The sequence below is a fragment of the Pseudochaenichthys georgianus genome, unplaced genomic scaffold (assembly GCF_902827115.2).
Source record: "Pseudochaenichthys georgianus unplaced genomic scaffold, fPseGeo1.2 scaffold_536_arrow_ctg1, whole genome shotgun sequence".
Classification (NCBI taxonomy): Eukaryota; Metazoa; Chordata; class Actinopteri; order Perciformes; family Channichthyidae; genus Pseudochaenichthys; species Pseudochaenichthys georgianus.
This window is the reverse complement of record NW_027263097.1, coordinates 95,740-122,187: the sequence shown is the minus strand read 5'-3', so window position 1 is coordinate 122,187 and position 26,448 is coordinate 95,740. Positions and strand designations below refer to the sequence as shown.

The 26,448-nt window shown below is 43.8% G+C and overlaps 1 protein-coding gene and 1 long non-coding RNA gene across 2 annotated transcripts; both read left to right on the top strand.

Annotated features, from left to right (window-relative positions):
- The first annotated feature begins 4,621 nt into the window (after positions 1-4,621).
- Positions 4,622-9,980, top strand: LOC117443098 (uncharacterized). Its single transcript, XR_004551618.2, has 3 exons — positions 4,622-4,898; positions 7,946-9,385; positions 9,469-9,980. It is a non-coding gene; the product is annotated as an uncharacterized lncRNA (long non-coding RNA).
- Positions 9,981-13,463: 3,483 nt separating this feature from the next.
- On the top strand, positions 13,464-19,958 carry LOC117443101 (E3 SUMO-protein ligase CBX4-like). Its single transcript, XM_034079044.2, has 5 exons — positions 13,464-13,763; positions 13,947-13,990; positions 14,484-14,549; positions 16,894-16,960; positions 18,018-19,958. Exons 1-5 carry the CDS (start codon positions 13,479-13,481, stop codon positions 19,491-19,493), a joined length of 1,938 nt encoding a protein of 645 aa, XP_033934935.1. The 5' UTR covers positions 13,464-13,478; the 3' UTR covers positions 19,494-19,958.
- Positions 19,959-26,448: the final 6,490 nt, after the last annotated feature.

Here is a 26,448-nt window from a genome sequence, read left to right as displayed (position 1 = left end):
AGGGCGGACGGAGTGGATGGCTCATTCAACAGAAGCGCTGCCAAAGAGGACAAGCTTTTCTCCGTCTCCCTTTACAAAATTCCTTCCCATTCTCACCGCCCCCCTTCCCCCCCCTTCCTTTCCTCTTCCATATCCAATGCTTTCCACAGATCTGAGGGATAATTCAGATTTCTTTCCCCCTCCCTCAGCCTCTGAATCAAATCGAATTCCACTCAGGTCCACTCCTGCTAGTTTTCCGTTAATGCTTCAACCCCGCTCCTCCACCTCGCTCATCTCTCTGCAGCTCTTTTGCTCACAATGAAATTCTAGTGTAATTTTAAAATCTCCCACTGAATCAAATCGAATTGTTCTCACCTTCTCTCGCACTAATGCGTATTTAAAAAGACCTAATGCTTTATTTCACTCTGTGATCTGTGCTTCTGGTTCTCCGTCCTTCTCCTGTGTGTTTCTCTGTTTAGCAGAATGTTTGATATATTACAAAAGAAAGGGGCCCTTGAGGAAGGACACTTTTCAGGAACAATGTATTCTACACAATATGTCTTATTTAATTGATTATGAAGGATTTCTCTTGAACTTGTTGAGTCAAACTGACCAGTTTAAATTCACACTGTTTTCACTCTCTCCATCTCACTTTTTTTTCACCATTATTTCCCGTCTCACTCTCCATTTTCCTCTCTCTCACACTTTATGTCTCACCCACCCCTTCACCCCCAACACCATTGTCTCCCCTCTCGCCCCATCCTCTCTCCTCCAGTGTGTAACCAAGGGTGCGAGATGTCTGGTCCCAGAAAATGTTCCCACATATCAAAAGGCTCCTGGGTTCTGAGTGGATCGGCCAGGGGAAGGAGAAGGTCAAGTTGAACCCAGTGGTGGAGGATGGAGCGTGAGGGCAGCGCTGATTAATACCAGCAGCCCTGAAAGGGCACTGAGGGAGGATACTCATACTGGACTGCTTTGTCCTTTCTTTCCTCTTTGAAGCATCCATTCAGAGCCCCCCCATTGTCTCAATCAATGTGTTGGAATCACTGTTGGTTAGAGCAATGCGGTGATGCTGTCGCTCCATAATACTCACATGTCTTTTTAATCAGTATAATAAAAAAAATTAAGATGTTTTTAGTTTTTAAGATGATCTTTTGGGTTCACCCGTGCTTTTATCAGAGAGGCCGTTTCCATTCCACCCGGTCTTTAACTACCAGATAAGCTATACGGCAGCCCAAGATGTTTGATTGATTAGCATGAAAAAGAACCATATTCTAAAGGATCCAATATTACATTTCCCTCATTGTTAACAAATCCCAGGAGCAAAACCTGTGTATTTAAACTGAAGACAACATAGTGACAAATAAGTCACAAATATATCGTTCTTTTGTTTTAGTTGTATCCCTTAAATCAGCTTGGCACTGTACTTTGTCGGGTTGAACCAGTCAGTCCTTCTACTTCAACAGAGTGGCCCACATTGTGTTTTAATCATGTTGTGACCAGTGTACGGGATACCCTGCTTTGACAACACGGTAAGACAGGAGGATCTATTCATTATTAATGTTCTTATAGGATTTATTTATAAATAAGACAAATATAGAAAATATCTGTTTTGTTATTTCAAATGTATTATTCATAGGAAACATGTGAACTGTACAGAAGAAAAGAACCCTCTCTCCAATCTCTCCCTGAGTGGCAGCCATTTTCATTCAGAGACCTTGAGTCCTTTCCATGCTCACTCCCTCCCTTCCTCCTGGTCTCTCCACACCATGAAGTGTAGAACCCTGACAAAATAAATAATAATTCAATCACAATAAGCAAATGTGCTCCCCCACAGGACATCATTGAGTGCACACAGCACAGTGCAGACAGAGGCTCCAATCAACGGCCTTGTTCCCTCAGCACCGGCCCGCAGCTCCTCATTTGCATGACATTAGACCAGTAGGCCGACTCTCTCTCTCTGATTCTCAAACAATAAATAGTTACACATTAACACACACACACACACACACACACACACACACACACATAAAGTGAGAGAGGAACAACTCCAGTAATATAAGGGGCGGGTCGTCCTCATGACACATGGACGTGAAGATTCCACTGAGCATTAATCTGACTTACTGCAGCCTGCCTGCTGCCGCTGGGCGGACAGTAGACCTTGACCGGTGTGTGTTTTCTGTGTGTCTGTCGGGTTTTCTACAAATAAGTTCATGGGTGCTTCAGTAATTCACGGTTCACTTAACTCCTCCCATGAACAGCAGTTGTCCAATCATAGCGCAGTAACCAGGCACTGCCCGTCCGTCAAGCTTTGGAGTCTCAGCGCAGGAAGCGGTGAGCTGGAGGCTGTGATAAAGACATATTTAGTATGCATAGAGAACTGGAGGTTGGTTCATATTTGTTGAGTTCCAAATCAAAAAGCAAAAGCTCAAAATGAAGTGTTCCGCACTACAGGTTTAATATGAGTGCACATTTGCATAGCTGCAAACATTCGTCCACGCGTTCGTGCACCCACACGCGACCTCACGGTCACTTGAGATGGCTGTGGCCGCCAGAGGGTGGGAACCTTACTGTGGACCGTCTGACAGACAGAACTGTCGCCTGCTGGTTGCAGATAATAAAAAGGACACGTTCACGGCATTGGAGTTGAGGGTCATGTACATTCAACCAAAACATCTATGATAGACTCATTTCTAATTCCATAACTTTAAAAGCTTTACTTTTGGGAAGGTAAGACATATTGTTTGAAAGTTCTACAATCAGTGTTGAGGTGATTCCACTGGTTGGGGATTTGCCCTGTAAGTAGCTCCGTCTAATTGGCCATTTGTGTATGTTTTCTGTCCGGTGCTCGGCACAGACCGGTCATCTATATGTTGAGGTTCTAAAATGTACGAAAATTAGCAAATATATAGAATGCTTCTACAGACCCAGCAGCTTAAAAAGACCCTGCGAACAACGGAAGATGAATGTAATGTTTGTGTTGCTTTTGTTTATTCTTACGTTGCATTTCAAAATAATAACCGAGCTAGCTGATCAAATCTGACATTGACAGTTTTTTTGTTCATCTGCCGCTGACTACAAATGTCCTCCGTCTGAAACCTGTTCTTCCAAAAGTGACTATTCATTTCCAGCTGTAACACTGTTATGATATTGTAATGCTATCAGAAAGGAAAGCTTGAAAGGCATAGCAACAGTAACTAAGGAAGGAGGGGCCTTGTAAACCTCACAGATAACACACACACACACACACACACACACACACACACACACACACACACACACACACACACACACACACTGTCTGCCTCCTCTGTAGCAGGTGAAGGGCAGAGAGAGGGTTGTGCATGCAGGCAGCTAAGTGACTCAATGCCATCGACTCGCTCACCGTGGCAACCTGCAGAATTCCACCGCCTCCCCACAAGCCTGGCAGACTATCTGTTCACCCTCCCTTCCCTTCCTCCCTCTCTCCCATCCCCCACTCCGGCAGCTCCAGGGAGGCAGTGACGTGGGAGCTCCCTGAGAGCGGAGAGAGAAAGGAAGCCTGGAAGAGAGCGAGGGGGAGAGAGAGACGCAGAGCCGCCTCACTACTGGGAGAGAGGGAGAGGGAGCTGGAAATAAAAAGATAAAGATCCTCCCTCTCCCAGCGCTCGCTGACAATGACACTGGGAGAGTCATTTCGAAGCAATGAGCCAGAAAACGCCGAGCCGCCGCTGCCATTCATCCTCCTAAGCACGACACTCAGTCACCGCCGCGACACAGCCACATCCATCTCTGAGCGGAGAGCGCGGCTCCATGCGCAGCGTGGCCGAGTGGCTCGAGTCCCAAAGAAAAGGACAGAGAAGTAGATAGGGATACGTCCTCTCCTGCTCAATGTAAACTGGAATTGGTTCAAAATAATAATGTGTGCGTTGGGAAAAGGTTTGTGCTCACACCAAGATAATAAATAATATGCATATTTAGTTGTTTGAGTGTTACAGGACACTAGAGACGCCTCCGTGTCAAAACGGTTTCACTTGCACAGCCGGGATGTGCCGACTTTAATTAATATAACAATCCAACAAAGACTACCAACAGAAATGGTTGTAAATAATCAAATGTACACCAATGCAAAACAAGAGTAAATAATGTATCGTCACAAACCAGTCCCTGAGGATATCTGATATAAAATGACACAAAAATGACTACATTCCTGGCAGGCAAATGTCACACCACTTATCCCTCTCCAAGTAGGACATCTTGTAATTGCCTGAATTGAATATTCATGCGGCAGCCACCAGCCCTACTTCACTTTCTCTTCCTCTCCACAAATAATCAGAAATAGCGTTTCAGCCCCGGGTCACGTGCTGACGGTGAGATGGAAACACAGCGGGCCGCTAAGCTGCCAGCTAATCAGCGCTGGCGAGTAATCCCCCCCCTCTTCCCGTCATGTCTTCCAACCCGGCCCCTTCCTCTCCCTCTACCACCAGCAGCACCATCACCACGGTGGGATGGATGGCCCAGCCCTAATCCCCCCCCGCAGTGCACTGCCAGCATGGCTGCAGGCCGCTCTTAACACTTATGCCACATGATCACACACAATAAACACAAGCCAATAAGTGAGAATATCTCACTCCCTCTTTTTCTCACCCTTCAGGTTCCAGCTCCCTCACTCCCTCCCACCCGGCGCTCTGCTCAAGGCCCCCCCTCGCTGTCACCTTGGATGGATTCAGTGCTATGTCTGGAGGGCCGAGGGAGAGAGCCCCCCCCGCGCGCGCGCGCTTCCTGCCGTTATCTCCGGGCCGGAGTCTCATCATCGCAGCAGCTCTGGCCTCCAGCTGTCTCTGCACCCGCTCCACCAGGGGAGAGGAGGCTGCCTGCCGGGGGGGGGGCGCTGCTACATCAGCATCCTCTCATGTGGCCGGCTTCAAGGTTCCTCTCAGGCAAGCTATCTGTCAAATCCACACACACACACACACACACACACACACACACACACACACACACACACACACACACACACACACACACACACACACACACACACACACACACAGTGGTCTTTTTAAACAATGCCTGGAATCGGAGATGTTAGCACATCTTGTCACACATTGTGTTACAGAAGATCTACAATAGGAACATGTTCAGAATGTTTTATATGTGGGATACCTTACTGCACATAAACACCCGAACCTTTTATATCCACATGAACTCTAAAGAGGCAGAGAAATCCGTGTCTCCTCTGAGCCTCAGAAGACGGGGGTCTGTATTTATCAAAATGCTAGCAGTGACAGAAACAAGTCAGGGGGCTCCAATCAGGACACTGCTTCTATTCATAGTGTACCATTATTTATGTATTTAAATATATTAAGTATTAATGCTAAGATATGAGAAAGTATCATCAATTGCCGACTGTGTATTTATTGGAGGGCAACATCCTACTCTCTCTTCCTCTTAAGGACACAACTCCGCTGAAATAGTTCAGTGGAGTTGTGTGTTAAAGAAAGCGCACAGAGAAAAACTATACTGCTCGACTATTCAAAGTGAACTTCGCTCAATACTGACCAGTGGCCAAACAATCAGAGCACCGTAAGATACGAGTCAAAAGACTTGGTGAAGAAGTGTCCTGGTTCGTCCTCAGGACTGTGCACGGTCACTGAGGTGTGTGACACCCCATAGAACATGTGGGGTCACACGTCAGTGAAGGGGCAAAGGCCTCAGCCAATAAACTCATCCTCTGTCTGCTGAGGAAGGCGTGAGGTGCTGGGGAGATATGAAGTGATGGCCTCTGAAGGAGCATTAGAGGGAGAGGATGACCCCCATTGATCAGGGACACAGAAGCAGGAACTCATGGCAATTGCTTTTGTTGGATTTACCCCCATTGAGTGCAGTATCAACTCAGCCCAGGCCGAGCCCTGTCCAAGAGACGTTTAAATGGTACTCTAATGGGGATTAACACGGTATGACATTGTGTGACATCAAACCAACAACATATAAGTACTTGTTGCACTAGACCTTAAGGGAACTTTGATGCAACAGGGTGCATACACATTGCACGGGGGGGGGGGGGGCAGAACAATACATGTTTGGCCTCTAGCCTCCAGGTTCATCTGGTTTGGAGATCAAGGATATTTGACAGTGTTGTGTGAGGAGTTTCAAATCAATGTGGAAGGACATTTAAAGTGCCCAGAAGCAAACTGTCAATTTGCATTGTCGCACAACTGTATGCGAGTGGATGGACCCGTTAACCCTCCTGTTGTCTTCGGGTCAATCTGACCGATTTACTACTTTCATCAATCATAACTTGTTTGCATTAAGGCTTCATGATATCCTTCACAGTAGACATTTGAACATATACAACGGCTGATCACCACTTGCATTGCATTCTGGATGATTTAGTCAACTTGGTAACACCCATGGTGTTCCCGCTCAAAGATGACCGCCATAAAGAAAAGGAATTAGGAACCATCCGGATCAGATAAAACACACACACACACACACACACACACACACACACACACACACACACACACACACACACACTCTCACACACACACACACACACACACACAGAACAATTTGACACATTTCCCGCTCTTATGTGCCCATCCCCCCACATGGATCACACCTGGCACACACAGTACATGTTCAGTGTCTGTTCTTTGTATATTACTGCAGTTTTTCAAGTATACCAGTAGTCTGATACAATATGTACAGTTTGAAAGGGTGTTAAATGACATTTGGTGATGATTAATGGTTTTTGTGTTAATGTAATGGCAGTTAAAACAGGACCGTGAACACCAAAAGTAAGGGAGGGGGGGGGGGGGGGGGACTAAGGCAATAGGAGGGTTAAAGTAAATGGGATTACCTTCTTGTCATATCTAAATCTATTAGTAAAAAAACTGGTGAAAACCATCTCTCATTTCAGGCAAACCAAGCCTTTATAACAGCTTATATATATATATATTTATATGGCTAAAAACGATATATATGGCTCAAAACACCTCTGTGCTCGTGAGAGTGAAGATTTTGCTGAAAGGTGAAGATCTTTCAGCATCAATATTTCAATGACGAAGTCCTCAATGATACGCTTCTATAGTAACAAATGAGGAATCCACATTATGTCTGATCACAAGTGTCAGTAACAGAAAACTCCTCCTCTGTTGCTCTCCCCGACGTTTCTTTCCTTCCTCCCACATGACCTGGGGGGCTCCTTTGGAAGTGTCCCCTGTCCGGTGTGAGGGTCTCAGGACAGAGGGTGTCGTATTCATATTTTGTACAAACTTAAAAGTCCCTTGAGGAAAAATGTAAACGTTGTGAAATTGGGCTATAAAAAAAGCATAAACTTTGATTTGGTGCCACTTTCGTATTCTTTATTTACATTTCTGACAATCCATCTTTTATTTATCTTTTGCCTTTCAATGTCCGTGTATCCGCAAAGCCGTCTGAGACAGACGCGTGTTGGGAGAAAGAAACTGATTGATTGACTGCTCAACAGAATTAAATGTTATTTTGTTTCATTTCTACATATTTGTGTGCCTATAGTTTTAACAACATACATTTAAACAGTTTACGACCCTGTATGTTTATATAATATATTATTCTCTGTTTAACAAATTGTAAAAAAATGATCTCACTCGGATTGGAAGAAATGCTGAAAATCCGCACTGGGAAAAAGCCGCTCCCCTGCTCCCCCAATGCCTCCACACTGTTGTATAATTTGAAGTACATATTGATATGAATGTTGATCTTAAAGCACCTGTAAATGTCACAGGGTTTTTTACGATGATGGGAGAGGGCCAGGACGTAGGAGAGTGTGTTAGTGTCAGAGACTTCTCTTGAGTTTTTTATAGGCGCTCCTCCAGCCTGACTCTCGTCGTTTGAGGCTGTTGGGCTTTAAATCAATTTGCCGTCTGGTTATGACGTGTTACGGCTCTGCTTTGCTTGGCACCGCTCCACGTGACTTCCTCGTGTGCCTTTATTTCCCCAGGATGTCTGCCAGTGAAACGCATTCCCTACGCACACGCGCGTCTCTGCATGGTCCATGCACACGGCGGCTCCCCTCTTGACCTGTTGACCTGACCATCACATGAAGCCATGTGTCCCATCCAAAGCTGCTCAGCTGTTGTCTCTGCGCCTCCTCCAGCCTCCCCACCAACACACACATGTCGCCTACACCGCTCCCTGCCAGACACACGATGACAACCATTGGGCACCATTGGCATCGAGGTGCAGCAGACAAAGAACCAGGCGGTCAGAAGCGGCTGCTGCTGCAAAGAACTGCATCTCCCACAAGTCATTTGACGACATACTACCAGGCCAGATCAGTTTATGGTTCAAGTAAGACTTTATCAAGTTAGGTTTTAAATCATAAGGTGGCATGTGTGTTGTCTTCTCCTAGTTTAAAAGGCTGCATTCCATTTCCTTGATGTATTTTTCCGTTGTGTATTATTGTCCCTACCCACATTATATCCAGATAACTGATCGTGTAAATATTTGATTAAAGCACCAGCGGCCAACCCCATCATATATCTACAGTGTTCATATTATATCTGTCCACATATTTCTGAATATTTGATATACTTTTCATCAAGTCAGGGTGGCCAATGGACCTGAAATATTTAGAGAATTCACAGATATAATGAATACTTTCAATTGTGTGTGTGTGTGTGTGTGTGTGTGTGTGTGTGTGTGTGTGTGTGTGTGTGTGTGTGTGTGTGTGTGTGTGTGTGTGCGCACAAAATGTCTGAGGGAGGTGGAACCTACGTCACTGTCAACGCAGGATCCTTTATGTACCTTTCTGCTATGAGTCACCAAGAACACTGCTCCGACAGTCATGACAGCTACCTGCCTCTGACGCTGGCCCACACACACACATCATCAACGACACGTCTCCATTGGAGTCTGAGGCACTGTGATGCCTGGGAATATCTTCCTCCGATGTGCAGGAGACGCAAGCAGCTCGTGACGTGAGCAGGAGGACCCCCCATGAGTCTCATTTCACCGATGAGTCACGTGCACCGTTTCACTTCCACGTCACTCCAGATCAAAATAACTTTCATATCAGGATTGCTGATTTATTGTGTGAGTCTGAAAAGCCGTCTGACTTGTTCTCAAAGGAGAATGAGTGTGACTTCATGGATCCCAAAGATCCTCAACATGTTGTCACGCGATGGGAAATCAGGTTCTTTCGAGGCAGCTCCAGAGAAAACATTTCCACGAAGATAAAACCCCTGGAGAAGTGAGATGTTAGCGGGGTGCGTTCATTTAGCATGCCGCTGCTGCTTGAAATACATCATGTCCGTTTCAACACCCCATGTGTCTACTTTGAAGCAATTCATTTTCTCCTGGCGTGCAGACTTGTTTCATTTCAGTCACATAAGTTCTTTTGCCATTCATTATTTCACAAGCTTACGTTTCACATCGAATGGTAAGTCTCTTTATTGATGGGTGCTCTGTCAAAAAGCATGATTGCAAAGTGTGTGACTTGACTTTAACATCATTTCTCCGCAGCACCGATGAACTCCCCAGGAGTGCAGGCTGCTGTTAAAGGAGCATTCGACCCTCGATGACTCACTTCATCTGTCATTGTGGAATAAAGCTGAAGTCCCCGCAGGAAGTCAAATGAACAGTGAAATGGCAGCTGCAACCTTTGCACTGTTTAAATACTTAACGTGATACACCCATTTTACTCAATGTATTCAAACGGTCATTTACAGGTTCTGTTCCGAAGTGAAACAGCAGGCATTTTGAGTGTTGTAAAGGTATTAGAGCAAGCATGGCAAGTCACTGTCTTTCAGCTGATGGTTAACTCTGTAAAGGTGGACGACTGGATGCTTGTAATGTTGATTATCCTTTATTTTGTTAGTCATCCTAACATTTAGGATTATGTCAGTAATTTCAGTTCTTTGTGAATCATAATACACAGAAGTATGTGAGTGAGTCTCCTTCTAAGTTCTGTCTGCTGAGCTGGAAAACAAAACGATTTGGAACTATAAATCTATAATTCCCTTCTTATGAGAAAATATGTGCTGCAATGAATCTCGTTTCTTAACACTTGTCCCTTCCATCCTCCTGTTTTTCCTCTGCTATCATCTGATCTGTAGTCCTGCGCTGTGACGCAGACTGAGCGTCATATTTTCCTACGTGGAAATGTCATCAATCAGATGCCCTCACTTAGAGTCTTGGCGTCATCAGGGTGGATCTAAGTCTAGTTGTCCGTAAACATCAGTTCTCACTTCCCCTGCTGCCCTTTCCCTGTGTGCAAAACCCCACTTTAATAACCCTTCACTGACACGCTTGAGTTCCAGTTCCTCAGACTGTATGTGAGGTACTGAATCATCCTCTAATATAGGCTATATTTAATGTAAAGAAAATTACAATTATTAATTTAGCTAGAGTAAACTAATTTCTCCTTTTTTGAAATGATCACATTTTCCTTTTACGCCTCTCTCTTAATGACATGAAGACTAACAAGCATGCTTCCGATGAGTCAGAGGGGAAGGCACTGTCTTATCTCACTTGTAAAAGGTGCAGCTGGAGTAAAGATCACATTCAAAACTAACCAATGACTCCGCAAAAATCCCCAAAGAGCTATTAGGAGAAACAGTAATTAACTAAATAATGATAAACATATTGATTATTTTGTGTACATCCTTACCTAAATGTGTAATACAACTTTCATGCCAGGATATATAATCTAATGTAAAAGTGGTTACAGTCAAATGTTCTGCGGTGCTTTTTCTGTCCTGTGTTTTGATTGAAGGGAACTGATCATGTTAAGCAATAACTTTGCATTGGTTAAATCAGTCCTGCATATGGAGCTGTTTGTGAAATATAATGTTGATCTCCATAGATTAGAAAACCTCGTCACACAGGGATAGTCATATTTATTCTGAGAAATAGGCAGCACATCTAAGCTTCTATTTGTATTGAACGACCTAAGGACATCATGAGGTGTGCGGTTTTAACCAAAAGTTTTACTCAAAAGTCACCATGATTTTTCGCCTCTTGCGTCACGATTCTGCTTGCTTCCTTTTTTAAAATAATTTCTATAAATGATGACTTATGGTGCATCTAAATATCATTAAATAACTGCATGAAAACCGGCGGAGCCGTGTTTCTGTGCTGATTTTCGATCATCTCCTTATTAGAATTGAACCTCTTACATTTAGACAAAATTAGCGCTGTGTGTATCAACCTTTAGCATCATGTTCCACTGCTTATATTCTGATGAGGCTCTGATCAATATGTTAGTGACACTGTCATGCTGGGCGGGTGGAGGGGCAGACAGGTGGAGGGCTGTCTCATCAAAGCTCTTTCCGTTTTTAGAGAGTTATGCCTTTCACAAACCTCCTCGGCTCTAATTGAACACTGTGTTTCCTTGGCTCGTCTTTAATTTAGTAATAATGACGCTAAATTAGCAGACTCGTGCCCTCGTGCGCGCGACGAAGCTGCTTCGCGCGAGCCTCGCAGTGCCGCATAGCGGAACCAGCGAAGAAGAAGAATGGAGGTTTTGACAGTCGCTGTGCTTAACAGAGTCTACTTAAAGCAAACATTGGAGCGAGAATGTGTTAAGCTCGTTTATTAATGCGATATTTCATCGCCGGTTAGCACTCATTGCCTTATAAGGAAAGACCGTCGTGCCTTTCTGCAATAGGCCGAGCGCGGAGCCTGCGGGAACTCTGCTCCTTAACCCTTTCACTGCTGAATTGTATTAGCTCCAAGCCTATGAAACAATGTAAGGAGGGATTTAAATGTTTTGTTTTTTAAACCAATGCATCGAAACTGAATCCTTGCAGTAGGCCTAGATATAAGTAGGCCTATCATGAATAGATATAAATACATAAATATATCAGCCAATAGCCGTAATAAACTGGAATGGCTATGAGATGGCTGTAACCCTGTCTTTATCGAGCTATACCTTCACTTTTTAATCTTCATTTAGGTATAACCCTACTCTGCCCCTTGATGTGGAGCCTTATTTCCAGAGGTCTGTGTTTCCCTTCACCGCCAGGCCTAAACTGCTTCACACCGTGAGTCATGGCTGCCCCTCTCCGTGCCACTAACAGAGAGACGGCTGGTTCACGTCCGCTCGGGGCTCCGCGCTCACATTAACCCGCTGGAGTGAGAGCCGGCGGGCAGGGGATGCTGACCTACATCGACTGCCTGCCACACAACCAGGGGCTCTCGTTTAACTTCGCTAACATCCCCCAGAAAATCCCCGCGACACGGGGCCCTCTGAAATGTCCTCTCTTTGTGTGACCTTGACTCAGAGCTATATTCATTGTAATGCACATCACAGCGGCCCGCAATTTGACTTTACACTTGCAATGATTCACGGTGCATTATCTCTGACAGGGGGGGCAGTCCCACACTACAGCAGCTTCTGATGGGAATGCGTGTTTTCCTGTGACACTAGGAATCCCGTGATAGAGGAGGCCTTGTTATGGCGGCGCTGTGTATGCTGTGGCCTTGACTTTGGTGTGGCCTATTCTGTGTTTCCATGCGGAATAACTCGTTAGTGGTATTGATTTTCTCACTATCAAACGAACCCAACTCTATCATGGGCCCGGCTCATAAATAGGCCTACATGCTTAGCTATAGAAGGCTCACAGCAGGTTGTAACCTACCTATCCCAAACGAGCCCATACTGGGCAGAGAATATAAATATAAAAAGCAGAAGGCCTTAACAAGCTGTACATTGAGAGGGGCAGCACATGGAGACTGTTTTCTTTCAGAGCTCGCTCTTGGAGCTAGACCTCGATTTACATCCAGCCTCACAAGGCAGACATGTGGCGTTCACGATCTCATCTCAGCTCGTACTTACGAGAATCAAGTTCATTTTTGGCATATCTGTTTGCCTTGGTTGAACATTGGAAATACAATATGTAAGATTAATACCTGTGTGCGGATTCCTGTGCCAAGAAGTATATGTTTATACATACACACCTTTTATTCCCTTCACACATTCACACAATTTCTCAGGCGAAGAGGGAACCCCAGGTTAAATCAGCCGTTGCAAAAATCTTTAAATTATTTCATGTTACAAGTCTAAAACCTGTGATAGAGGAAATATTGCCTGTAACTATTTGTTTTTCTTGTGTTATTTTTGCTAGACAAGTGCTAGGCTACGACACCATATGCAGAGTACTTTAATGTAGGCCTATGCCCTGTTAAGCTTCAGATCAACATGAATGTCTCAATCATGCAGATTCTGACTAACAGCCAAATAAGGAGTTAATATAGGCTAGCCTACATAGAATGGGACCATGTCTTAGTCTACTAAGCTGAAATGATCTGCAATTCAGTCTGGTAGGTTAAATCCAGTTGTTTCCATGGTTTCCATAGCCCTCACCTTAGTGTTTTTATAGAAAATCAGTAATTCTACAATTGTACATATTGTTCAAAATGCAACCAAAATCGTAATTACACTTTCCCCAACAGCCCCTGAAAGCGGCACGGCAACTAACCCCGCCCCTATTACCGCCCCCTTGTTTGACGTCACACCAACGGCTATTTGCATGCATGAGGTGTTTTCTCGCTGCAGCTTCAAGTCGCCTCCTGCAAAACGAGTCTCTCCGAGGGGAAAGCGAGGGAAGAGGCGCAGTGAAAATAAGGAGGAGGCGGGGGGTTCTTGTGTTTCACATCAGAGGAGCAGCACGGAAAAACGGCCCGAAAGCGAGGATAAGGTGTCGGATAGCAGAGGGAATACACGGGAGCTTCTCTTGTGTCGGAAAATGGAGCTACCCGCCGCTGGAGAGCACGTCTTTGCGGTGGAGAGCATCGAGAAGAAGCGCAGCAGAAAGGTTTGTCACGAGAGCTGAAGGACATATTTGCACACATGCACATGAAAAGGAGGATAATTAGTTTTGCTTTTCTTTCATCTATATACGGACTATATATTTTTTCATTAGCTTTTTGAAGGAGACGTTGCTGTGCAGAGTGCATTTTGCTGCGTAAAGTAACGTTGCGTTTCTCTCCATTCACAGGGGAGATTTGAGTACCTGGTCAAGTGGCGAGGATGGTCTCCAAAGTAAGTCGTTTCTATAACCATTACAATACTCCCAATGATAACACAACATTTACAACACAAGTGTTATTGCATCCGTGGGCGCGCATATGGACGGCTGCGCGTTCTTGCTTTGGGCGCTGGATGTGTTGGCTCTGATGATGGATGTGTCTTTACAATGTATTCAATCCCCAGTGTGCCAATTAAAGGAAGACATGTCTGTAATTGAACCCTATGTTTAAGAAATTCCCACATATTTACAGTTGAGTGGGGGCTGGGCCGTTGTCCCCCCTCCCTACAGCCGCGCGTAAAAGTTACTTACGATGTATTACACGTTCATCCACAGGGAGTGCACGTGTCTCAGAGTGTTGTTTACGCATGTACATGCCTACAAATATGAACTGAGGATTTATGAGTCAAAGGTCGTTAAGTGATCTTCTATCTTCGGCCAAAGATCTGTTTTTGTGTGCCACTGTGTGACAGGCCAGCGTGTCCTAATTGTCTGCTCTCTGAATAGATACAACACGTGGGAACCAGAAGAAAACATCCTGGACCCAAGGCTGCTTGATGCTTTCCAAGACAGGTACTTCGAGTCAGAGAAGCACCCTCACAGGAGGCTCATGATGTCATCATCACAAACCGGGTTAAAGGCACACCCTTACATTTCCAGTTCTGCACCCAACAGATCAAATATGTGTTCCTCGTGTGACTTTGTTATCTCAAACGTTGCTTCCTAGTTACTCCATCTGCATAATGTTGATAATAACTCGCTTTAGTAGAGCTGCAACGATTAGGTAGACAACAAAATCACAAACAATGTTGATAATTGGTTAAAGTCACTTTTGCACCAACATTTCAGAAAATGCTCCTTTCAGCTTCAAATATTGAGAACGTAAGTGATTCTCTTTTAGATGTGTCAGTGAAGTCTTATGGCTTTAGATTGGAAAAAACAGCAATTTAAAGAAATCACCTTGAATTTTGAGAAATGGGATTGACATTATATTCATATGGTCTGCCATTTTATAGACCAAACAATTCATGGATAATCCAAAAAGGTACATAAAAGCAGTTGTAGGTTGCAGCCCTTTAGCTTCATAAGTGTCAGTCAGTGTGCAGAAATGCAGCGGCTGGGGGCTTGGATTAGGATTTAACACTGGTGTCACCAGGGGGTCAGGCTAGGGTAAAGCCCCGGTCAGGGTTACCAGAGTGACTTTCTGTCACCTGATAGTCACTGCGTGTCAGCAGCATCAGGTTATCGTGTCCCACCACCCCCTCACCAGATGCACCTGTGTCATCTTCCACAGGACATGGTAACCCGTAACATTACCCAATAAGGCAATTCATACCAAGTATGCAGTATGATGAACTCACCAAAACTAACCGGCTATTTTACGAACAACATTATGCCTTTAGACTCTACATTTTTACAGAGACATAAAAAACTACATTTTAATAATAATGTATGTCTGATGTTTTCCTTAGTTAAGTCAATTTTGCTTAATTGGAAACAACTTCTTCTCCCTCATTGAAACAATCCAGTAACTATATGTTGTTATTTTCAAAAGTGACTATGAGACAGTATGTGTCCCTCCCTACGACACTGTGTCCATTCTCAGGGGGTGCTGGAGGTTTCCAGTTTCTACATCACACTTGTGTCGGTAGCATAATGAGCTTCTTAGCCATATGTGATGTCCTTACTGTAAAAGGGATAGTTTGAAAACCTACGATTTTGTCGTCTCATAAATTAGTTAATTTAATCCATGGATCTGGCAAACTGAGTTTCTCCTAAAAGAATCGTGGTAATTAACCACTAGTTACATCTTAGTTGACTAAAAGTATGACTGCTCGTCTGTCCTCAGATTTAAGGTGAGCACGAGAAGCGTTCTCCCCTCAGCAGATTAAAGTGGAAACAGCCTTGTAATGTCAAACTCTGCTCACATATCATCCTACACACACTACACACTGAAGGCCCGGCATCCAAGTGAAGCCGCTATCAGGAAATAATGTTTTCTAAATGGATGGGGACTTTCAATCTTTTCCTAATCTGCTCATGATGTGGTGGAAAGGCACGAGGAAATGAAGATTGAAGTGAGCAGCAGGAACTAAATAGCAGCTTAGTCTTGTTATAAATCATCATAGGGGTATGCGCCGCCTCAGTGTCCGGCCAGAGGAACTTCCTCATGTCCTCTATTAGTGCAGGAGATCAAAGCATGGACATTAGCTGCTTGGCTAATTGCTAAATGGTCTGTTGAGTGACTGAAGAACAGTGTCTAATTGAATGTCTTTATTGTGTGCTAAACTGTCCCTGGCTTTACTCTGCGCCCCCCCCCCCCCCTCACCTCTCAGGTGCAGGTCACACGTTAAAGCCAAACACTGATGTCACTCTGTGTCTGTTTTCGCAATTACCCCCTCTGTCAGAAGAGGGGACATTTTATGGAAACTAATTGTGTTTCTCTCCGGGGAGCCGAATCGTCTGAATGCCAGGCTATGAAAATACACTGAGTCGTCATTGTAATTAGATGTGAGGGAGGGGGTGGGGGAGGGGACTGACATCACTCCTGTCTGCGGTATAGAGTTACTGCCTCGGAGAGACTAAGGAGAAGTTAGGGGAGTCAGAGCAGGGCTGGCCTCTATCTTCAGCTGCAGATACACACGGCACATGCTCGAGGAGAACCAATAGAAACACAGGACTTTCTGCTGTTGCATTCATCTGAAATAAAAGACAAAGATTGTTGTGAAAAGGTTATGACCTAACAACAAAACAAAGTCAACCCGTTTCGCTTCAGGAAGTGTAACTCCAACCTGTAACACAGGCTCAGTGTTTTTGTATTCGAGCCAGAGGAGGACACCTGTGACGTTTTGTTGCCATGCAACGGCGACACAGCTCGGCGATGGTTTCACTGATTGGCTGCTTTCCTCTCCCACAGGGAACGCCATGAGCAGCTGATGGGATATCGCAAGAGAGGACCCAAACCCAAGCACCTCCTGGTTCAGGTGAGAAAATGATGATATTTAATCCTTCTTTGTAGTTACACGTATTCCTAAATTCCATTTTCATGCATAAGTCCCTCTAAAATCACAAAGCTGTATAGATACAATTTCAGTTATAAGTCAGATTTAAAGGGGCGATTAGAAGGTGTAATATTACACCGACATAAAGTGGGGAACTCACGAGATAGGAGACTGTCCTAATTGAAGTCCCAAGAACCCTGCTTCAAGCTCTGGAAATGCTGGATTCTGCAAGCAATATTTTTAGAGCACGGCCTCTCGAACTGTTCTCCAGGCTTACTCTGATAGACGTGCAGCTGAAATACCGCTGACTTCATCAGGGTTATTGTCTAAGACTTTAAAAGCTCTTCCAGCGCCACAGAACCCAGTGAACAACTATCTGTTCATAGGCTAGGTGGATTAGCACGATGACATTATTCATTTGCCTTACATTGTACTTGTTTTATTAAGTTTCTTATTTGTGTTTCTTGTTGCCTAGGATTTTCTTTTTGTTTATCATTGTGTTAACTCTGCTTTCTTGTAAATGAAGTCAAATCCTCAAAGTATTTCCAAATAAAAATAGAAGTTAAAGTTGAGTTAAATAAAAAGTGCCCCTCTATCTTAGTTGTTGGGAGTGCTAACACAAATTGTGCATATGGAGCATTAATCATCGGGCCGCGGGAACCCCTCAGAGGAGGGTTGTGTTCCTCTCAGGAGGGTGTTGGTGGTGACACATGGGATAAAGTCAATGACAAAGCAGTCGGGACATTCCTGAGAGCTGAGGTCACAGCCAGGGGAGTCACTATGAAATGTCACTGTGACGTGGTGGGGGGGGGGGGGGGCTGTGTGAACATGGACCCCGGCCCCTGAAATAAAGTGTGTGTCTCAGAAGAACCCCTCACACATTCCAACAGTGTGTCTACAGTGCCACTCAGGGCCCCAGGGAACCGGGCTCTTTGTTGGAGCCTGACACAGACACATGGACACTGGTGTAGGCCCATTGCTGTGAATACTTCCATGTTATTGTGCTTTTGTATTGACACACATCTCTCTGGTTCCACAGGTTCCTTCTTTCGCCCGGAGATCCAGCATCCTGGCTGACCTCCACGAGGCGTCCCTGGAGGAGGAGAGCTGCCTGAAGCCCAGCCCCATGCAGATGCTCCGTCCCCAGGGCCAGCAGTACCAGCTGAACAGCAAGAAGCACCACCCGTACCAGCCGCTGTGCCGGGAGCGCGACACTGAGCCGCCGGCGCACGGCAAGAAGTTCTTCTACCAGCTCAACAGCAAGAAGCACCACCACTACCAGCCGGACCTCAAGGGCCACGAGCCCATCTTTGCTAAACCCAGGGAGGTGAAGGCTCCGGAGCTGGTGAACAAAGGGTACAACCTTCCCCCGGTGCTGCAGCAGAAGTGGGTCCGGGACAAGGACTCAGGTTGTCTGACAAAAGTCAAGGATATCACCATGGAGCTGAAGAAGCTCCCAGCGGACCTCAACGGCCACAACGAGCCGGAGAAGGTCCAACCTAAAGAGGATGCTACACTAGCGCAGTCTAATGGAGGCAGCAACGGCAAGTTAAAGATCGTGAAGAACAAGAACAAGAACGGGCGGATTGTTATTGTCATGAGCAAGTACATGGAGAACGGAATGAAAGCGGCTAAGATTAAAAACGGCGGCTCTGACATTGCTGGAAAGCCACTGCAAGCAGCTGACAGCAGCACGGAGAACCACCTCGAGAAGATGAAGCTCGTCAGGAAGCTCGGCCTCATGAACGGATTTGCCAAAAACCCCAAAGACAAAACAACCTTTCCTAGTTCTGGATTTAAAGTGCATTGCCTCAAAGAAAAGCAACAGTCCCCCAAAACGGAGCCAACTGTGACGGAACAGGATAAACCTGTCGGGGTCAGGGGTCAGGGGCAGCTTTCAGAAGATCAGCCTTTACAACTGACGAGTTGTAAAGGCACAAGCAAGCCTAATCTGCTCTCGCTGCCTTCGGATAGGGGAGTTCCCTCCCCACCGGACAAAAGAGGGAACCAAGGTGGATTTCAAGGACTGAAGCGACACCTCTCTGAGCCAGACAGCGAGGATCATGGGAGTAGTAAGAGGTTTCTGAGCTGCGGGAGTATCAGCCCTCCTCGCGCCACATCTCCACCCACCCAAAGCATCAGCACCAACCAAAACACACACCAGAGTCCCACTGGACTGCAGGACTGCGGGTACGCAGACCAGGAGGAACCTATCGACTTAAGTGTCGTCAAGTCCCGGCCTAAAGCTACGCAGCCTGAAACACAAACTGAAACTGTAACACAATCTGAAACACACACACAGGATGAAACAGACACACACACGGACGTACGGACAGAAAGTGAAACACAGAAAACTACAGAGGAGGAGGATAAAGTCAATCCATTGTCTGTGTGTAACCGTGAGAAGAGAAAAGAGGAGACGTTTCCTCTCCAGCCTTTCCTCGGGAATATAGTGATCACAGACATTACCACAAACTGCCTCACAGTCACCTTTAAGGAATACATTGCAGCGTAACGGACCTGCAGACATTTACATTCAATAGATTTGTATTCTCGGATGCTTGAATGTACAAACGGACCCTTGATGTTTTTTTCATTTTGTATAGTTCCCATAAAGAAAAAATATCCTTTATTGCGTTTTTGCATATTTCTTCTTATAAGCTCTCTGTTGTTACTGCTGGAGATTTTCTATCACATACGTGACCTAGTCCAAAGCCAAATTAGGTCAAATAAATGTCTGAAATTGATTGAAGAGGCTCTTATCCCGTGTAAATGCTCTTCACCTTTCTATGGATGTACTTTGATTATTCACTCAAACTGTCGGCATCTTTGACAATGCTAAACACACGTAGGCTTTATGGAGTTTTGTAAAGAAAGATTATATTGAACCATGGTAAATTACACTGTGTGTGTGTGTGTGTGTGTGTGTGTGTGTGTGTGTGTGTGTGTGTGTGTGTGTGTGTGTGTGTGTGTGTGTGTGTGTGTGTGTGTGTGTGTGTGTGTGTGTGTGTGTGTGTGTGTGTGTGTGTGTGTGTGTGTGTGTGTGTGTGTGTGTGTGTGTGTGTGTGTGTGTGTGTGTGTGACAGGTGGACCGACTGAAACAAGGATGCTTGCTGTTGGACAGATTATGCTAGTAGGCATGCTTAAACAAGCAGATCAGAAAAACCAAGCACCTTTCTGTCGGTAAATGTGATCTGCAGCTGAAAGAGAATGTCTTTGAAATGAGAGATAATAAATGGTTAATGTTTGATATACGCTCTTTTTCTATCTCTGTTCAAAAGGTTCTTTGAGTCATGAACCTGCAGATCTGACCCCGAGCACTCGTCACCTCCAGCCCGGAGGCTTTATTTATGTCATGTTTAGCAGTGCAGTGAATAAGATGGCGTCGCTTCACTTGAACCATATCAGTCACACATCTGTGTTAACACTGTTAGTTGACATGTGTACTCCAATATATTACAACATCCGATGGGTGCTCGATGATTCACTTTGTCATGTTTCCGTTCTCGGCCTCCCTCACCTGTTCTGAGGCGACACAGTATGGAACTGAATGGACCTGTCTTGGTGTCATATTTGACGTAACTTTTGCTACATTGCGCTAATTAAAAGTTTGTAAAAGCACACATTCTTGTCACAATCATATCTGTGCCCTCCTGTCATACATGCCCCTTCTACTTTTGTTTCATTTTCGAAAATCCCTTCCAGCACTATGAGATCTGAGGTGCGTTGAACAGCTCTGGGAGAAGGATTATCAGAAGCACTTTTTATGTTTTGTGTGCAGACAAAAGAATGAAGGCTTCGTATGATACATTTTGCAATAATAAAATTGTTTGCAAGTCAATGATGGACTTGTGTTTCTTGTTTTAGGCACATAGTCCTATATTAAGAACATGGTTATAAACCTTGACATGTGACCTTGGCCTCCTACCGAGAACTTGAGATTTTAACCAGAAAGGGCGGCTGCTACAATGCTCCTAAATGGCCATCCTTACCTCAGAAGATTCTAAATCTGTACATGGCTCTATTTGTGGCTGTGTGAGTGCAGGCTGCGGCAGCAAGGATTATTACAGAGCCTGAAGTGAGTTTATTTTCAGATGGGCTGCCCCGACCAGTATTTGCCTTGTGTGCACACTGTGCGACAGGTCACTTCACTGCTGATATGCTGACACCTTTACTTAGAAGTGGATAACAATTTTGATTGTGTTGTATGAATGCAGCTGATACAGCAGCGTGGTCAAATGAACATTACATGTACACATAGTTAGATGTGTGGTGTACAGGGGTTGAATGTAACTGTTTACTACTATTTTAAGTATTGTACACATTTTTTAGATACTTGTACTTGAGTACTTTCTTTAATGCCTCTTTTTAATACCCTACTACATTTAACTGACATCATAAGTTGCATTTCACTTAATAAATAATAGAGACATTTGCACACAAAACATAACACATTTATACAAAATGATTTGTATTTTCATAAAACTACCCAACAATATATAGGCCTACAAGTAGTCTTAAAATGATTATATTAATAATGAATTGGTTGATTGACAGAACTATTTTTCGTTTTATTCATATGCAATGTATTTAAAAAAACTATTCCAACTTCAACTTGTAGGCCTACTTGATTATTTTCAAAGTGATATGAGTGCTTTACTTCAGTAAAGGATATGAATAGTTCTTCCATCCTCTAACTGAGAAAAAGTGAAAGATCTTGAGATGATTGGATTAGGATAATAATAGTTTTTAAATGCGGTTCATTAAACCAGACACTAACAGATTGGTGTCCACTGTGAGCTGGGAATCGCTTTATGGTTTAACAAACACTTATATGAGGATTTCAGTAAAGCTCATAATTGTGACCTGGCAGCTGTTCATGCGTGATGTTACCTGAATAAACCCTCCTGACATGCTGAGCAGCACAGCAGGGGGCTGCGGATTTCCTTACTTGACCTACAGCTTAAATGACATAACGTGGGATATGATTTCCCTTTTTCCTGCACGGTTTCACATGTCAGCCGCTCATATAATAAGGAAGACAGTTGCTGTTCCTCTCAATAACATCAAGGCGCATTAATGTAAGGAACCCCGTGCTGTTGCTGCACAAACCTACCGAAAGACTAGCATTTGAACGCAAACCCGTGTGTTAAAAGGGAGGAATAATTATTATTTGCCTTTCCGATTCTGTAAATATATAAAATGTCGAATGAAATGGTCGAGTCAGCAACTCTCGACCATTTCCTGCAGAGCCCGCCAATAAACCTGCTCTCAGTGCGCGTGGATGTGAACAGCGAGAGAGAAAATGGCTGTCCTTTCTCTGCTGCATCCACCTCTTTCCTGTCGTCTCCGGTCGTGTGTCTAAAACGCCTCGCAGCTGCAGCGAAACAGTAACTGCAACAATGTTTAACCGGCGGTAAATTACCCCGCAGGATTTTCGACGACATTATTTATTCTAAGTATCACAAAACAGGTCTGTTTGCTCTTATTTAGGCAAAACAACTGCCAAAATCCGAACAAGTTGATCAGGTTTACCCATAAATAAAACAAGAAGTGTATAAAATGGTGTAATAACACTTCCTGTCGGGGATCCACCCTCTTCCTTCTTCCTCTTATCTGCCAGCTCTCTCTCACTGTGTGCATGGCCGTTAAATGAGGCCTAACATGCTCTCTGACAGACCCTTACAGTTGGTGTGCTGGTCATTTAAACTCACCCATATAGTCAATGGATCTTAGAGAGGGCGGGCTTTTTTGAAAGGGACAAAATGTGAACTGTGCTCCTAACATGTATTTACACAGAGACTTCTTCAGTAGGCCTGCACAGCCGTAAGGAAATAAAAGTGCACGCGCATTATGGAAACACATCTAAATCAAGTCACAACAGTTTAATAGGGGCGGGGGCTTGAATACAACATTTGCAACAAACACGATACTTTCAACATCATGTTTTTAATTATGCAATGCAGTCGTTTTAAACTGCCAGGAACGGATCCCAGAACAGCCTTCAGGCCTACTCACGCTTACATGTATGCCAAGTAGGCCTATTCTTATAGTGAACTTAACTCCTCCAAGAATGAATTCATTTTTTAAATAAATAAATCCAAGGATCTGTGTAGCACAAGCACCAAATTGTATGTATTCATACAAATCCACCATTAACTGTGTAGGCCTTTATTGTCATAACTTGTTGTAAAAGCCTGCCTTTCCGTCAGCATCTGTAAACTCACGTTTCACTGCCGGGATCAGTTTAATCACTTTCACACAAATGAGTAACCCGCAATTCATCCAACATTGACTTTGTCCAGGATTCAATGAGAGTAAAGACGCAGGTGCTGTGTGTTTTCCAGATATCACTGTTTTACGTTTATTAGTGACGAAAAAGACGAAACAGATCAGTGCGCGTGCAGAACAGGTGCGCATTATGTGTTCATTCTTCATGTTTGTTATATAGGCTATTGTCTGTGCTTACGGGAAAGAATAGGCTACATCTGAAATCTATGTTTCTATTTGGCTAGGGGGATTAAAAAAAACAACCCCCGGTGTAAACGAACTGCATGCTCTGTCTGACATGAGACCCTAACTGAAGTCCGTATCACCTTTCCATCAGCTGCTTGTCATTTTTATATGCGGTGGACCCTTAAAGTGGCAGGGACGGTTGCCATAGAAATACATTTTGGGCTGTTCTCAGTTCATGATCGCCGCCGCACCTGAACTGTTCGATAATCCTCCCACCTCTCTAACCTTTCAATGAGCCTGATGCAGATTGCCATGCTGTGTTCGGGCTCTCCGGGTATTTAGCACCGGAGGATCCGGCAGCTCAGCGTCTTGCCCGGATACAAGCCAGCCAATGGTGTTGTGTCGGCGGCAGCACTGCTGCACTGCAGGCGCGCCGAAACCAATCGCATCCAGAGTGAGAGCTGCGCCCATTCCGCCGAGTCTGCGGAGGGCTGTTGGTGCTGAACAATCTGACAGGAAAACATAGAGGAAATCATGTCAAACACACGTGCTCCTTCACTGAGAAACACATGTGGCATTGGCTCTGCTGGCCTAAACAGATTGTAATGTATCACCACTTCACATTAAATCTTCATAACCTTATAACATGTGTGCTAAGATGGCTTTAAAATAAGATATAGTGTATTATCCCAATGGGAAAAACAATTATTGTGTAATGTTGCTAATCAACTTAAATAGCAACTTAAAGCAATAGCCACGTATAATACATTTGAAAGGAAAACAATACAAACGGTGCAGAGAAGAATTGTACTCTGGCGTCGCCTCTCTGAGCTTTCCCAAAAAAAAGGGCAAATAGTTTTATTGTCTTCGTGGCCAACAGTTATTGTGCACGCATTACATTAACAAAGAATGCTGAGCGTGCATGTATGTATCTCTCGTCCATTACTGTCTGCATGTCAATGGAACATGGCTTTAGAGCTTCAGAAACAAGAAGAAGAGGACTTTAATGAATACATTCTGCAACACTGGTATTCGTGACAAAAACAGTAATAAGGAAATGATGTTCAGGTGTGCAGTTGGCAGACGAGACAATCAGCGCTAATTGAATGCACGATACATTTTCTAATGAGAAGTGAATTTGATGTTAGTCAGTAGTGCCCCAGTCAGTGTCATCCTCTTTAAATAGGCCAGAGCTCTTTGTCTTGATCTCTGGGATCATTGTATTGAGAGTATATGCATGTGTTAGGCTATATGTGTATAAAGAGAGCCGTGGCTCAGAAACGTTCCCTCTCAGCCGTTTGGTCTTGTCTCGAAATCTGGTAAAAACCCGCTCATTGACAGCTATCGTCTGACTGAAATATCCTTCTTTGAAATTACACATTTGATTGTTTCCTCATAATGCATTTTATTTTCATTCATCAAAAAATAACAAGCTATTTAAATGTAAAAGGCTACTTTGGTTTTTACTGACTGAATGCCGCAGTGGCTACAATCCAGAGTCAGAGCAGATTTAATTTAAATCGCTACAGGTTTAAAATATTCTACCTTTAATATTGATTTCAATTTGTTGTGCATTCATTTAAAGCTACGTGATAGGCTATCGATGAAATTCTGCAATAATCTCTGCTGTGAATTTACTATCTAGATCGGCATTGGACATGTAAAAACGGTGGAACATGTTCTGATCCTCGCTCTGTTCTGAAGGGCAAAGTTAAAGTTTACTCAATAGTTTAAAACGATTTGTTATCCTACTCGTTTTTTAATCGCTTATTAGTCCTTCCAAGAAATGAGGTTGGGAAGAAAATCCAAAGCACTGTGGTAAAATCAACTATCATCAGGTCATAAATGCGTGCAGCATGAACAAGCTATAGCTTCTTTTTATTTTACTCTTTTAGATATTTTTGTGAAAAGTTAAAGGTTAGGGAATAACAGGGACAGCTATATATTTTTCAATCAGGTCAGACCAATATATGGTAGGCCTATATCTAGTATTCAGATTTGTGTTTTATAAGGCCAAATTAATTTCAGACCATTTTATATATGCTACATATTATATTGCCCCGTTCCTTCCTTTTTTATTAAAGTGATGTTCTTCTGTCACTATAGCTATTGGAATTAAAAGTCATTGTAATATCCTTTGTTCGTGATAATTGAATTAAATAATTAAATGTATTGTTTATTGTCTACCTTTTTTACCCTTTGAAAAGCGTTGTATTTAGGCCTACTTATACATTTCTTAGCATTAAAATAGGCTGCCTATCGGCCTGTGCATTATAGACGTGAGCAAGTACCAAGTTATTGTCACCCAGGGCACGACAGGCATAGGATTGTATTTAATTTAAAGTCAACATTTTAGATTTTTAGACTTTTGCGTTAAATCCTTTTCTAGATTTAAAAATATGTATTTTCTGGTACACTGCGTGAGCTGTTGCATTAAAAACAGCAGGACTTGGAAGCGTGAACAGATTATTTGGGGATTCAAAGATAGGCTATTTATTGTTGTGTAATCTCATTAGCAGAAGATATTTTGAAGTGTGAAGGGTTTAGAAGGAATAGAAGAAAAATATTTATTGAAGAAAAGAAAGTGACTGCAGAGAGACGGGCAGGTAACAGTGGTCGGACCTTTGCCATAACGCAGATACAGATGAAAAGCTGGCCAGACATTAACATAGCCTATACACCAACTTATCTTTTCTTGCCTAATTATGTGTTATGAAATCATCTTTCGTTGTCCTAACACTTTATAAATGAAAGTCAGTAAACGTCTTGCGCAATAATGAGGCACATAAATCACAAGGACGGACATTTCATCCGATTTCTATTTTCAAAAGTAGCCTATAATTGAGCAGTGAGCACTAAATCTTTAAAACACCGATGAAGGCTTTTTTATATGAATGTGATCGAATGCACAATGCGAAAAATGAAAATGGCAAAGCGCCATTAAAAAGTTTAAATACGCTATGCCAGAAGACTGTGCAGGCAAACTCAAGCTACAGTAGACCTACAGTAGACCT